The sequence below is a fragment of the Notechis scutatus genome, chromosome 1 (assembly GCF_049901735.1).
Source record: "Notechis scutatus isolate UNSWTSFEM ecotype Mainland chromosome 1, rNotScu1.2, whole genome shotgun sequence".
Classification (NCBI taxonomy): Eukaryota; Metazoa; Chordata; class Lepidosauria; order Squamata; family Elapidae; genus Notechis; species Notechis scutatus.
In genome coordinates, this window is record NC_142009.1 from 234,621,034 (window position 1) to 234,635,063 (window position 14,030).

General features: G+C 35.6%; 1 protein-coding gene across 9 annotated transcripts in view; it reads left to right on the forward strand.

Annotated features, from left to right (window-relative positions):
• Positions 1-14,030, forward strand: part of CPT1A (carnitine palmitoyltransferase 1A) — a 51,033-nt gene that overhangs the window by 34,416 nt on the left and 2,587 nt on the right. For all 9 annotated transcript variants that reach the window (XM_087950717.1, XM_087950715.1, XM_087950720.1 and 6 more), the window contains exons 12-19: positions 744-932; positions 3,455-3,560; positions 4,269-4,385; positions 4,641-4,805; positions 6,219-6,353; positions 7,895-8,047; positions 10,225-10,329; positions 11,715-11,807. In XM_087950717.1, the coding sequence (XP_087806843.1) occupies positions 744-932; positions 3,455-3,560; positions 4,269-4,385; positions 4,641-4,805; positions 6,219-6,353; positions 7,895-8,047; positions 10,225-10,329; positions 11,715-11,807 (1,063 nt within the window). The remainder of the gene's footprint in view (positions 1-743; positions 933-3,454; positions 3,561-4,268; positions 4,386-4,640; positions 4,806-6,218; positions 6,354-7,894; positions 8,048-10,224; positions 10,330-11,714; positions 11,808-14,030) is intronic.

The window sequence follows — 14,030 nt, forward strand, 5'->3', positions numbered from 1 at the left end:
ATAAGTAATGATGTATGTCAATGGTTGGATGGCCTTAGACATTGGTATTTGAACATAGATCTTTTTAACACTATATTTTATTGTGTTTTGCTAATTTAGGTTAGGTGAAATGTTACTATATATTGCTAGACCATGTATGATATGCCATACGCTAAATAAATAAATAGGGGATTGTGGATACAAGATGGGGAAAGCCAGAGGATTAATGCAGCAGACTCTAATTTGCACAGATACGTTTAAACATTATGGTTAAATGCATGTTAAAATTTGAAAGGAAGCTTTATATAAACTAACATAAATATAAATGTTTTGTTTGAGAATTCCATTGCTCTGCAACTTCTTTTCCCCATATATAGCATTGATGAAATTTGCAATGATTTTTGTTGTTTCTTCATTAAAGCGAGCCAGCTTGGCAGAGTAGTTAAGGCACCAGGCTAGAAATCAGGGAGATCATGAATTCTAGTCCTGCCTTAGATACAAAGCTATCTGGGTGACCTTGGGCCAGTCACTTCTCTCAGCCCTGGGAAAAATACAATGGTAAACCCTTTCCCCAAAAACATTGCCAATAAAACTGCAATCCAGGAATCGATATTGATTTCAAAGTGTGCACCCACACACAGATACATAGGCACATAAATGCATACAGAGTTCATTAGACATTACTTTAAATATAAAATTACACTCTTTTTACAAGGATGATTCTTCAAATGATTTGACACAATATTTTTATATTCATCTGACAGAGTTCCTTGGGCTAAAGCTCGCCAAACATATTTTGCAAGAGGAAAGAACAAGCAGTCATTGGATGCAATTGAAAAAGCTGCTTTCTTTGTTACTTTGGACGATACTGTTCAAGGTTACAGAGAAGAGGATCCAGTTAAATCAATGGATACATATGCAAAGGCACTTCTACACGGCAAATGCTATGACAGGTATACTATGCTTGAGAAAGAGTTATTCTTTCATCTTTTTCGTGTATATATAAATATTCCATTTTCAATAGGTGAAAAGAAATATTCTGTCTGAAAGCAGGGTTTGACTACCATTGAAAATCAAAGAACAAATGGTACACTGTTCAGTGAAGTGCTTACTGATGTCTTGCTTTAATATCTTTTGTTTATATGTTTTTCCAAATAATTAAACAATGGGGCCTTTTAGAAGTCAAGGTTTAGCTCTGAATTCTGTTTCCTCATTTAAAGAAATGTTATATTTGTATCTTTCTAACTTTGTCCACAAAATACCTATCTCCTGTGTTCAACTCTTACTACCATTCTCACAGATTACTGAGAATTGTAGGTTTTGGTGAGGTGCTAATAATTGTATTGCTGTTGGGGGCCTACTTTTACTTGAGTATACAATTTCTGGACAAAGAAATGACTAATACTGCAGTATAGTTAGATGATAATAAAGTACATAGATACCTATCACAGTAGCCTCTTTATGCAATGCACAGAAAGGAGTTAAGAAATAGTAAGCAAAAGAAATACAACAGGAGAGGAAGAGATAAAAGTAAAAGAAAATACAGCTCCATTAAATTTTGTGTACATCAACACCTTTTACTGTATTCTCAAACTTTATCTCTAGAGACATGAAAAAATAGTTTGAAACCACAACAACCCATTGTATTCTGAAGATTTTTTCCACAGCATTTCGGGTGAGCCATGGTTTGGTAGAAATGAAATTCAGAATAGCAATAACCCTTAGATTTATATACCACCCCCTAGTGCTTCTTCGCCCTCTCTGTTTATAGAGTCAGCATATTGCCCCCAACAATCTTGGTCCTGATTTTACTGACCTTGGAAGGATGGAAGGCTGAGTCGAACTTGAGCTAGTCAGGATCGAACTGCCAGCAGTTGGCAGAATTGGCTTGTAATACTGCATTCACATCACCACGACTGAATGTTTTTTGGGTTTTAGGTTTTGGGAAAAAACAGAATTCAGCAGGACAAATGAAGCAAGGCTGGTACATTGTTGTCCATTTCTTCTCCCAGCATAACATCTCTGTCTGATCTTTATCTCCTAATCCCCAGACTTAGCAATGCCTTCCATTCCTCTGCTTAGCTACTAATGATGTCCCAGCATGGCAGATTCTGCTGCCTCCAGCCTATAAAAGTAAACAAATACAGTATCCACATTCCCAACAAACATATCTCTAGCTTCAGCACAAGCATTCCTTTATGTTTATCGTAAATATGTTAAACAAAATGACATGACACATGCTTCTCTTATTCCCTGCTCAATACCAAATGATTCACTAAGCTTTGGGTCGGCTGTATATCTGAAGTGCAGCCGAAAGTATGTCTTTTGCAAGTTAGTATATAAAGTCCATCCAAATTTGCTAAAGTTGTGATTCCTACATCTGGTATTTCATTATCTTAAATGTTAAGTCTGTAATATTTTCTAACAAGGTGTTTGAAGAGGGCTTGCTAATTTATCTCCCAATTGTTCAATTATCTATAGTTTTCCTCCATTGGGCAATTACTTTCTAGCTGCTAAGGTTAATTAAATGATAGATTCATTTGTTTTTGAGATTGATATCTAATCCAGTGAATAAGTATAGTAATCCTAACTCTGGATTGTTTTGATTTCTTTTTTCAGTAATAATGTTAATTTCATCAGCATTATCAGTATCAAGAGTTTTATGCCAAAAAGATAGTCACATGGCCATCACAAAAGAAAGCCCCCTTTTTGTAACAATCTCTCCAACTTTTAGAAGAATAATTAAGATAGATAACAGTATGTGCCAATTTGACTGGAGTCAAGTGCGAGCCTTGTGCAATTTTCTACTGAAGATTGAATTAAGAGGTGGATCTCCTATTTTGTAATAGCAACCACTAAATTTTCAAAATAGTTTCTTGTGGTTAAATAAGGTCGAATTGTTGATATTCTTATTACCAATAAAGTTGATTTCAGAAAAATACATGATCACCTATTCATTTTTTTAAATTGAGAGTTTCCTTCTTGTAGGAATTTTTCATTCTAAAGGTTATCTCTTCAGCAAAATTTCATTTAAGTCAAATTATAGTAATTATCCTGTTTTCTACAAATGTTATTAAAGGTTTAAGAAATATCTGATATCAAGGCTACATATTTATTTTTTCAAAATTGGAGCATTGTTTTGATAAAGGCATCAATTTTGTTTATTTTAAAAAAATGTTTTGGGTGAAAGAACCATTGATTTATAAAATTATTTTTAATAATTTAGAGTTTTAATTTGAAACTGTTCTTTCAGGGTTTGGCTCCATTCTCTATCCCTTCCTCATTTTTTTTCAGTATTCCCATCATGCTGAGTGTCTATTAGTCTATGTTTTTGGAGAAGTAGGCATAGCATCTCCCTGTGGGTATTTTTTGCGGTTGAATGGCTCCATTTTGGCTGCATAAGCATTGCCATTCAGAGATTGCTATTAGTAAGTATGGTGATAAAACAGTTAATGGACATTGTTGTTTTTCATAGGTGGTTCGACAAGTCGTTTAATCTCATAGTGTTCAGAAATGGTAAAATGGGTCTGAATACTGAACATTCTTGGGCAGATGCTCCAATTGTCGGACATCTTTGGGAGGTGAGCATTTCTGTTACCAGTCTGTAATTAATTAGATTTAATAATTCAAATAAAATGAAATTAAATTTAGCTTTTGCCTCAGTCGGGTTAACTAATTTTGGAGTGTGCATCATTCAAGAGTCACATATGACTCCTCCTCTGCAGAAGGTTCAGATTCGTGTTGGAACTATGCACTGGATCATGAAAGCACCAGAACCACAAACTAAATTCTGTTGTTTCCAATCATAAACCAAATGGATTACAGCAGGGGTGCATGCTTTCTTCCTGAAGATAAGGACAATCCTTGATCTCTGATTAGTATCGAAGACTGCACACTAGAAAGTAAGCAGGACCAGGAAAATAGATTAGATATTATTGATATTATGTTCCTCACAAGAATAAATATATGCCAGAAACAGAGTAGTTGAAGTTCATTTATAACATACCACATGATTTTGTTATATCCTATGAATCTACATATAGTTGAGATACTTACTTAAAAAATGTAGAAGTTTATTATGTGATACGGGGCCATAGAACATTGAGCGACAGGTTTTTGACTTGCTTAACATTTTCTTATCTTGTCATTGATAATTTGAAGTTTTTAATCAAAATGCGAGATTTAATCAGAATCTTTGGGGTTTTTTCTGTATGGTTTGCAGCAGTATGTTTAACATGCTTATAAGTATTTCTCTCATTCCCCCAACCATCTACACTATCCATCTCCAGAATGTCATGTCTTCTGACTGTCTTGAATTGGGATACACAGAAGATGGACACTGTAAAGGGGAGGCCACTCTAGGCATTCCTATGCCTACCAAGCTGCAGTGGGAAATCCCTGAAGAGGTGGGTGCATATCCAACTTGTAGATCCATGGTATCAGGTATACATCAGGATGCTACCCTATAATTATTCTTATTGACTGAAGTATACCTATATCCGCTTTTCAAGGAAAATGTATTTTGTCTGTTTTTTAAATTGATCAACACAATCACTGCTGATTTCATTCAGGACAAGCTGATAAATTTAGGATTAAATGGTTTTTAAAATGTGATTTCTGAATATTTCCTGAATAATACTAAGCTTGTTGCTATTATTTAGTGCCAAGAAGTGATTGAGAAGTCTCTCAACATTGCAAGGCTGTTAGCAGATGATGTGGATTTTCATTCTTTTCCTTTTGATACATTTGGGAAAGGATTAATGAAGAAAACTAAAACTAGTCCTGATGCATTTGTGCAACTTGCTTTGCAACTGGCTCATTATCGGGTAAGTATCTTAGGTATTTTTACTCCCATTTAGACACCTTTTTTAAAAAAAAACATAAAGTACCTGATACCATTTTTAAAATTCCTGCTTAAAAAGAAAGTTTCCCCAGTTTTTTAAAAAATGAACTTTCCAGTGATGGAAGTTTTCAGCCTTTCCTAAAGCTTCCATGCTGAAGCCCTTTAATATTGTAGTATTTGTTTTCAGTCACTCAGGAATGAAATTTAAGCAGCTTAAATTTAAGCAGCTTCTGTACCATTTAGTACTAATTTATTAAGATTTGCTATTGTCTGTGGCAAAGATCTGTTAATTCACAAATGCAACCTATTCGTGAAGGGTCTTCTGCAGTACAGTAAATACTGTAAAGTGTGGAGAACTGATGCAGAGAGACTATCTAAAGCAGAAAATAACACAGTACAACAAGTACATATTTCATGTAGTATTGCATGTAATTCCCTAAAAATACATTGTAGATATGAAAAATATTCAGAAAGAACAGCTAAAATGATAAACGCAAATGAATAAGGAAAAGAGTCAGGAAAACTCAGCATGAAATGAAAAAATATTCTAGAATATATTTGGGATTAATTTCTGTTGAAGTCAGTAAAAGAATTGCTGAGGACTTGCATAGGATTCTGCCATAGGGAGATTAGGTGTGACCTCCATATGCACCTAGATACTGTTGCTCCCCCAGGAACAAAGCCCAGTACTATCGCCTTGCTCTCTGTTGTCCTTCTGCTTCCTCTGTATACATCTTAAGCTTATTCTCATATACTACTTAGCTTTTTTAAAATTGAGATGGAAATAAAGGTGTGTGTTTGTATTGAAAGTAAGAGTTGATGTTCATGTTTATGTGACTGACATAATATGATTTATATTCATATGTCAAAGAGATGTGGTAGTTTAGCAGCTTAAAGACGCTGGATTTATGGACCGGAGAATGTTGGCTCTCTAAATTCCAGCAGTTCAAGCCATAGCACCCATGACGGTATGAGCTCCCTCACTTGCCTCAGCTTTTGCCAACCTAGTTCGAAAGCATGCAAATTCAAGTAGATGAATAGGTAGTACTTCAGTGAGACTGACAGCAGAAGCAAGAAACCAACCTGTGCCAGCCCAACCCAAATGCAAGACGAACAACGGCAGAGAAAAACCCCCGGATGACACAGACACTCCCGCACAATGCCATTAACTGCTCTGTGTGCAGAGCTAATGCACACCCTGGGTTGCACTCTGGATAGTGCGTGAGCGTGAACTGAATGAACTCGCAATCTTAGGCAGTCAAACTTCTACTCTGTAATAACACTCTAGACTCCTACCTTTCATGTACCAACCCCATACGCTAAATAATTAAATAATAATATTAATATGTGATCTTTTTTTTACTGTTGCATATAAATAACTTCGTATTTTTCTTAGGACATGGGAAAATTTTGCTTAACATATGAAGCATCTATGACCCGCCTATTTAGAGAAGGCAGAACAGAAACAGTCCGTTCATGTACTGTCCAGTCCTGCAAATTTGTGCAAGCTATGGAAGACCCAAATGAAATTGTAAGTTGAATGTGCTAATCAAGTGTAATATTACCTTTGCTTTTATTTCAGTTTATTTATTTAAGCCCACAATTTCTAAGATAAATAGGTAGTTTGATTTGCTTTCCTGAATAATATAAATACATTGTAGTAAATAATTATTTAAATAAAGTATTGTGAAACATTTCAAGTTTTTTTCCTTAAACCAATAATTGGTTGAGGTCAAATAAACTTCAGCGTGAAATATTTATTCCCATGCAATTTCTGCTTTTAATTTTATATAAACATTTTGTTTGTTGTTTTTTCTCCAAATGAAGCACAATAAATTCAGCGAGTGTACATATACAGAATTGCCTCTGAAACTTAAGTAGCTGGGAAAATATGAAGCCATCTGGTGGTCATAAAAAATACTGTTTATGTTTGGTATATTAAGTTTAAGACCTCAAAGTGTTGACTCTTCATTTTCAATTGTTAAACATGTTATAAAATGTTTTGTGTGTAAAAGTACTCTTTTTACCTTTCATATTACTTAAATCCTTTGTTTAGATCTCCAGAGCAATATGTAAAAGCCATTAAATCATCACTATTATGAATCATTTTATATAGGGATATAAAATCACAATTTTCCTGTGATTAATGGGAGTTCAAATGAGTACAGAGAAAAATGTAAGACTCAATAGATCAAGGTAGTGAAAAATATAAATTTATATCAATAGAGTTTTATCAAGCCATCATAGAAACCTCATATGGAAGTGCCCATATTTGGAATGCCAGTTTTATAATAATATAAAAGTTCACGTGTTCATTTGTTCAATCACTTTTGCCTCTTTTTGAGAAAGACATCATTTTGCAGCATTGTCTGTCAATAACTCTTGAGTCCTTGTACGTTCATATCATCAATCATAATACCTATCTACCTTGACTTCTGTTGGCCTCTTTTTCAATTATTTTATACTTTTTTTCCCATCATATGTCCAACATATCTAAGAATAATTTCAAGCAGCCTGGTTTCACTTCCTTTAGTATTGGATGATATGTACTTTTGACAGTTCCATGTATTGTCAAACTTTTTCTCCAGCATCATAATTAGAGCTGTCTTTCTTTAGTTTAGACTTTCTGATGATCTGAATTTCACAGCAATATAAAAAGTAATAAAGGCAGAATAAAATCTAACAAGTAAACATTTTACACTTGGGGAAATCATTGTCTGGGCAAAATGTATCTTTATTATCACCAGGTCTCTGCACTTCAACATTTTGTTTAGATATGTTAATTTATAATACAACATTTCTGTACATTGTTGTCTCGGAAGATAAAATTAGTTATTTTTTCACCTTTTAATAAATTTCCTTGTGAAAAAAAATCATTACATTTCCCTAGAAGTAGTAAACGTGCAGCGGGGGATTCTACAGGTGAGGAAAGTCCAGTGGGTGGGAGTCCAGGTGCTCGTAAAGGGACTTTGGTAATTGGATCTGTTCTTTTGTCTTTTTCTAGAATTTGGTGTTTCATTTTAATAGAATTTAAACAGAAATAGTGAGTTGTTTTCCCCTTTTAATTTACAGCCTGAAAAGAAGCGTAATCTATTCAAGGCTGCTGCTGCTAATCATCAGTGTTTATATCGTCATGCCATGACTGGTGATGGCATTGATCGTCACCTTTTCTGTCTTTATGTGGTCTCCAAATACCTTGCCGTTGAATCACCTTTTCTAAAAGAAGTAAGTAATACTTGTGTGAATAATTTGGGTTTTTTCCCTTTTTAAAATTTTTGTTGGTATCTATTGTTCAAACAGTTGAAAACCTTTTAAACTAGAAACTTTAAAACATTTTGAGAACACTCTCTGAGGCTTAAAATTTTTGCAAAACTGAAAATAAGTATATTTTAAGAATTTAATATATTAAAGAAGGCTAAAACATATATATTTATATTTGCAAATTTTAAATGTGTAGATTCAAATGTGTACATTCAGTGCAGCATTCTGAATGCTTTAATTGATTGAAACAAGAATTACAATCATTTGCAAGTGTTGTGCCATATTTGGTTGTAGCCTTTTTGTGCCTGGATTCATGGAAATAGGAATGTTGAATACAAAAATGGAGCATATGCATTGGATTTGACCAAATCAAGAATCAAACTGGGATGGTTTGGAAAGACCTGGGGGTTATATGAAACAAAGTGGTTTTCCTAAGAAGCTGGCCAAGGAGTCTGCCGAAATTCATACATTTTTCTAAAAACTCTCTGAATAAGAAAAACTGCAAGAGAAAAGTAATAAAAGGAAGTGAGCTGGTGCCTGTATGGTCATTCTCCTATAATTTTCTTGGTAACATTTAGTTGCCATTGTGTTTTGGAATTGTTTTTGACCTCCTAACCTAGCCTACAACCTTTAAAGTTCTAATGATCTCCAGTCTAACTGAAAGAGCTATCCAGTGCTTTGAATTTAATTTCAGAAATATCCTTAGGAGTATGATCATGATATGTGTATGCACCTTCTTGAGGAAACTAGAACTTTTCCTAAAGTTGTGCAGCTATCCTTTGCATTCTCACATATGCCAGAGAAGACACACAGTTACTATTAGGTGCTTGGGTGGAAAAAAATAGGATTTTCAGGGTTTAATACCTTTTCTGTGGTATCCTGCACACGTCATCCATCTTTAAGCTGTTGTACTTTCTTTAACTTTGATGACACAGAAGTATATTTGGGGTTATTTTTAATAGAAAGCAGATTAAATTGTATGTAAAACAAATGCAATAAAAACACAAAACAAATACAAAATGTTTTTCAGTTATTACCGTTTCTCCAACAATATGGCCTCCACCAATAGGAAGGCTCAGCATGATTACTAGGCATGAGGTGAAATTAAGCCCCGCCCCCAAAATTTAGGCCTATTTAAACCATGCGTTTCCCCCCCATTTCTCACATCGTTCGTTAGAACTACACGAGGTAAAGAGAAATGGGAGGAAGGGCGGGGTGGGGTGGGGAGAAAACTTGCCTTTAGGAGCGCCCTGCAGGTAGCCTAGGCTAGAATACCCCGATCTACTACCGATAGAACATCAGCCGATAGAAGCTCCCCAAAGGCAGAGTCATCAGCCAGTAGAAGCGGCCTCGGGGCGAGCGTCCATGCACACTCCCCTCGCTGCAAGGCCGCTTCTATCGGCCGATGAAAGCTCCCCAAAGGCAGAGTCACCAGCTGCTTCGGGGCGAGGCGTGGCTGCCTGCGGGGTGCTCCTAACAGGAGCGTCCACACACACTCCCCTCCCCATGAGGCAGTGTCTTTTGGGCGATGGAAGCTCCCCAAGGGCAGTCACCAGCCACTTCGATTGGCTGGTAGAAGTGGCCTTGGGGCGAGGAGTGTGCGTGGGGCGCTCTAGGTGGGGGAGGAAATTAAGTCACCCCTGAAAAGACGGCCTAGCCGTTTTTTCAGGGGTCAAAAAAAAAAGAAGGACCGGCCTTATTTTGTGAGAAACACAGTACAATTATTTTATCATGTTTTGCAGGCTTTTTTCACCCTCTATGCTATTTTTTATAACAATTCCTCATCACTATCACCAAAATAATTTGGAATATAGGGATCCTATTTCACGAGAAACCAGCTATAATAAACAGAATATTCTCTAATCAAGCCTTTGAGAGTTGAAAGCAACATGCATTGCATATTGACATACCTTGCACTCTTTCATGGAAAAACTCCACTATTCATTCCAATTATGAATGCTCTGGGGATATTTCCAGTAGTGACATTCCATCCCTTTTAGGGAAATTGTGGTTGTAAGAGGTTTTGGCAAAAGTACAGATGGTTTGCTTATTTAAGTTGCATGTGTCCTTTGATTTCAAATTAGTAGTTTTTGTTCCTGCAAGCAGCTGAAAAGTGCAATTTCTTACATCGTTTTTCCCAGGTTTTGGCAGAACCCTGGAGACTTTCAACAAGTCAAACACCTCAACAACACATTGATCTGAATAAGAATCCTGGAATGGAGTCCAGTGGTGGAGGCTTTGGACCTGTATGTCTGCATGTATTTTATTTTAAACATCTAGTATTTCAGATCAACTCATGCCAACCACATTTTCTGTCATACAATGCTGCAGACATATGCTTAAATATTTATCAATGGAAGTATGAACTTTATGAACTTTAAGCTTTTATATCTAAGGAAAAGAGCAAAAATGCAATTAAATGAGTTGTTGATCAGAAATGTTATATTTTAAAAGAACTGATTGAGCAACATTAGATGAATTGTTCTTCTCATAACCTAAGCAATTACCCCAGTTTTCATATTATAATTTTTGAGATGGGTAGAATCTATTAATTCTATCAAGTTAGTGTACAGTTTAACAAATTAATGTTGTTTATATATTGGAATAGATCAGAGAAGGAAAAAGTTATGTTTCTTATTGTTATGAATTTATTGACTGCCCAACCAATAATATATTAAAAATCCATGAAAATAACTTTAAATAATATACTGTATAATTTAACCAAACCCCAACTAAAGGATTCTGCAAACTGTGAATATCTTACTCAATGTTTTAATATATTTTATGAAATTAACTATATAATAATAAAGGTAGCACAGAACCAAAAATCAAATTAAGATTCATTTTAGTAAATATGACTGCTCTATATTTCAGCAAATAAATGCTGCTTTGATAGCTTCTTATTCCTCTTATTTTGTATGTCAACTTAAGACTATTTGTCACATGAAAGACAAAAGTAACAAAACTCTTCATTATTTTAGAACAATGTCAGAAATTGCTATAAATTGATGTTATATCATGAATATGATACATTCATCACTTGTGGAGAAAAGAACCACAGTTGTTTAAAAAAAAACACTTAATAGGAAGGTGATTAAATTTTGTTTTGTGATTTTTTTTTTAATTCTCAAAAGGACCATTCATAAATAATTTTCAGAGAAGTTTCTCTGATCATTATAAGATTTATAGATTTTTGCCAAATTGAATTCTGCTTTTTTCTCAAGAAGTGGCATTCCCCCATATACATTCCCTACACAATTTCCTAAACAAATCCATTAGATTATTTACATTCTTTATAATTCAGTAAGGCTAATGTTTTAGTGTCATTTTCCTTAAATAAATTTGACTAATAATTGTGATTAATCACAGTGCATGATTTAATTACTGAGGCTATATCAGTTTTAAAAAAAGGTTCCTATCACTTTGAGAAGGCACAGTATATTAGTCTGACATTCCTTTCAATTCTTCCCAAAATAATAAACTGTTTTCAAATTATGCCTGTCTTTATTGAAATGTTAAAATATGTCCTATTATTGAGCATCTTATATTGGACTTTAAAAACAAAATAGTCTTGAGCTGGTTTGTTATGGACATGTAGAGAACTGAGGTATTCTACGTATATTTTCTACAGGTTGCTGATGATGGTTATGGTGTATCTTACATTATTGTGGGTGAGAATCTCATCAACTTCCATGTATCCAGTAAATTTTCCTGTATTGAAACAGTAAGTATTTTATTAATTTTAGGGTCTATTACTCTCATCTTGTATGATTCACTAATGTCATTTTTGCACTGCTTATCTCAACAGAAAATTGGATCTATAAAAAAACTATAACATATTTTTAAATACTGCCCAATATTTTTAGATAATGTATTTCAGTATTCCAAGTAAGCAGGTATATATTCTGGTGACATTAAATAAAGGTTGGGAAATATAGATGCCTGCTGCAATCTATATTTGTTTTTGCCTTTTTTATTTATCTATTTAGTTATCAAATTTTTATGTCACAACACCTCTGGGCAGCTCACAACAAGTAAAACATGCAGTTAATAAAAAGAAATAAAATAAAAAAATAAGAACAAACTGAGCAGGAAGAAAGGAAAAGGGTTTCACTTTCTCTTGCCTAAGACCTAGGCAAAATGCCTTGTATTTAAAGCCAATCAAAGTCAAGAGGGAGCCAACTGGTTCTTGCAGGGAGCCTCCTTCCAAAGGGCAGATGCTGCTGCAGAGAAGGCACATTTCTAGGATCCCAATTGATAAGTTTAATCACCCAAAGAATCCAGACTGTGCCAACCCTGGTAGATTAAATTGGCCAGACGGATACATCCAGGATCAAAGATGGTGTATCCCCAGACTTGGGCAGCTCAAACACTCACAATCCTTAGTCTTGTTACAATCAAGTCAGAGATGATTCCTCCCCATGCAGATCCCAACAGCCTTCAGGCATCAGGATTGAAACAGATCCCTGGTGCGTATAAGCCACTGATCGTTGGGTTTTGGGGGGAACTACCTTTAAGTCTCATATACCCAGTGAAAATGGTAGAAGGTTGCTGTGTTCTGAGAAAAGAGAAATGCTGAACTGTGTATGTAAGCAAGGAGACAGTGGGTTAGGCGAATTTGGAGGTGTGCATATTTATATGTAGATAGGCATACCGTTAAACACTTCTTCAACCTCATGAAGTTCTTGGGGACCAAAGTTTAAGTAAAATGTTTGACCTCCAAGACGGTGGACACATCCATTTATGAAGTTTTCTTAGCAACAAAATGGAAGTAGCTTGCCATTGTCTTTTGCAAAATTGTTCTCAGTCAAGCATTAACCAGGGCCAGCTCTGCTTAGCTTCTAAGCCTGGATCCAATTAGATACTGTCACTCTATATTACGCAGTTATCTGAGATAAGGTGGCTAATGTAAGATATACCACAAACAACAGCCTAAAGGGGCTTTATTTTACATAACTACCGTATTTGCCGGCGTATAAGACGACTGGGCGTATAAGACAACCCCCCAACATTTCCACTCAAAATATAGAGTTTGTTATATACTCGCCGTATAAGACTACCCCCTCTTCCACACACCTTCCACTTTTGCACTTTTTTTTTTTTTTTGACGCACTTTTCTGCTTTGGACAATTTTGAAATGAGCTAATCCAATTTTGAACCAAGAATATGCAAATAGCTATGGAGTTTAGAAATGAGTTTTAAAAATATTTTTCATTGCTTACCATTAAGCGTAAAATATGTTGTAAATAAAATGAGAACACAGGAAACGTTCTCTTCTCAATACAGCTGATCTCTCTCTCTCTCTCTCTCTCACACACACACACACACAACAAAAACCCGGACACTGAAAAGGCTGCCAAGGAACAGTATATTCAATGCCTTCTCTTTAATCAAGAAACAAGGAATTCCTTAGAATCTTTTTTTTTCCCCAAGTGGCCCTCTTAAAAAAAAAAAATGGAGGTAACACTTTCATTCAAAAAGTCTTCCAGTATCTGGAGTCGCTCAGACATATTGAAGTGAGGCAGGAGAGTAAGTGAAATTTGAAATGATCCAGCTACCGTTTTCTTCCCCTCCCGCCTGAAGGCCATTATCTCCACGTCAAAACGAACGAGGGGAGGCAAAGAAGCCAAACACGCTAAAAAGGATCTCTTTATTTTCCTACACAAGGTCACACCTACTTTTCCGCATTCAAAGGACAACCTCTCCTCACCACCACCACACACACACACACACCCCAATACCCGCAAACAATGTTCTGGGCATTAATCACCATTGCTACAATAACCTGGTAAATTTATACCCTGCCTCCCCCAGTGTTGCTTTGACGGCAGGATTTCACACAGCGGGCGCCGCTCGCTCTCTTCTCCGCTCTCCCACCGTTCGCACATGTTGGAAGCACCGTAAAACCTGATAACCCACCCGGGGGCTCCCCCATCCTTAACCTACA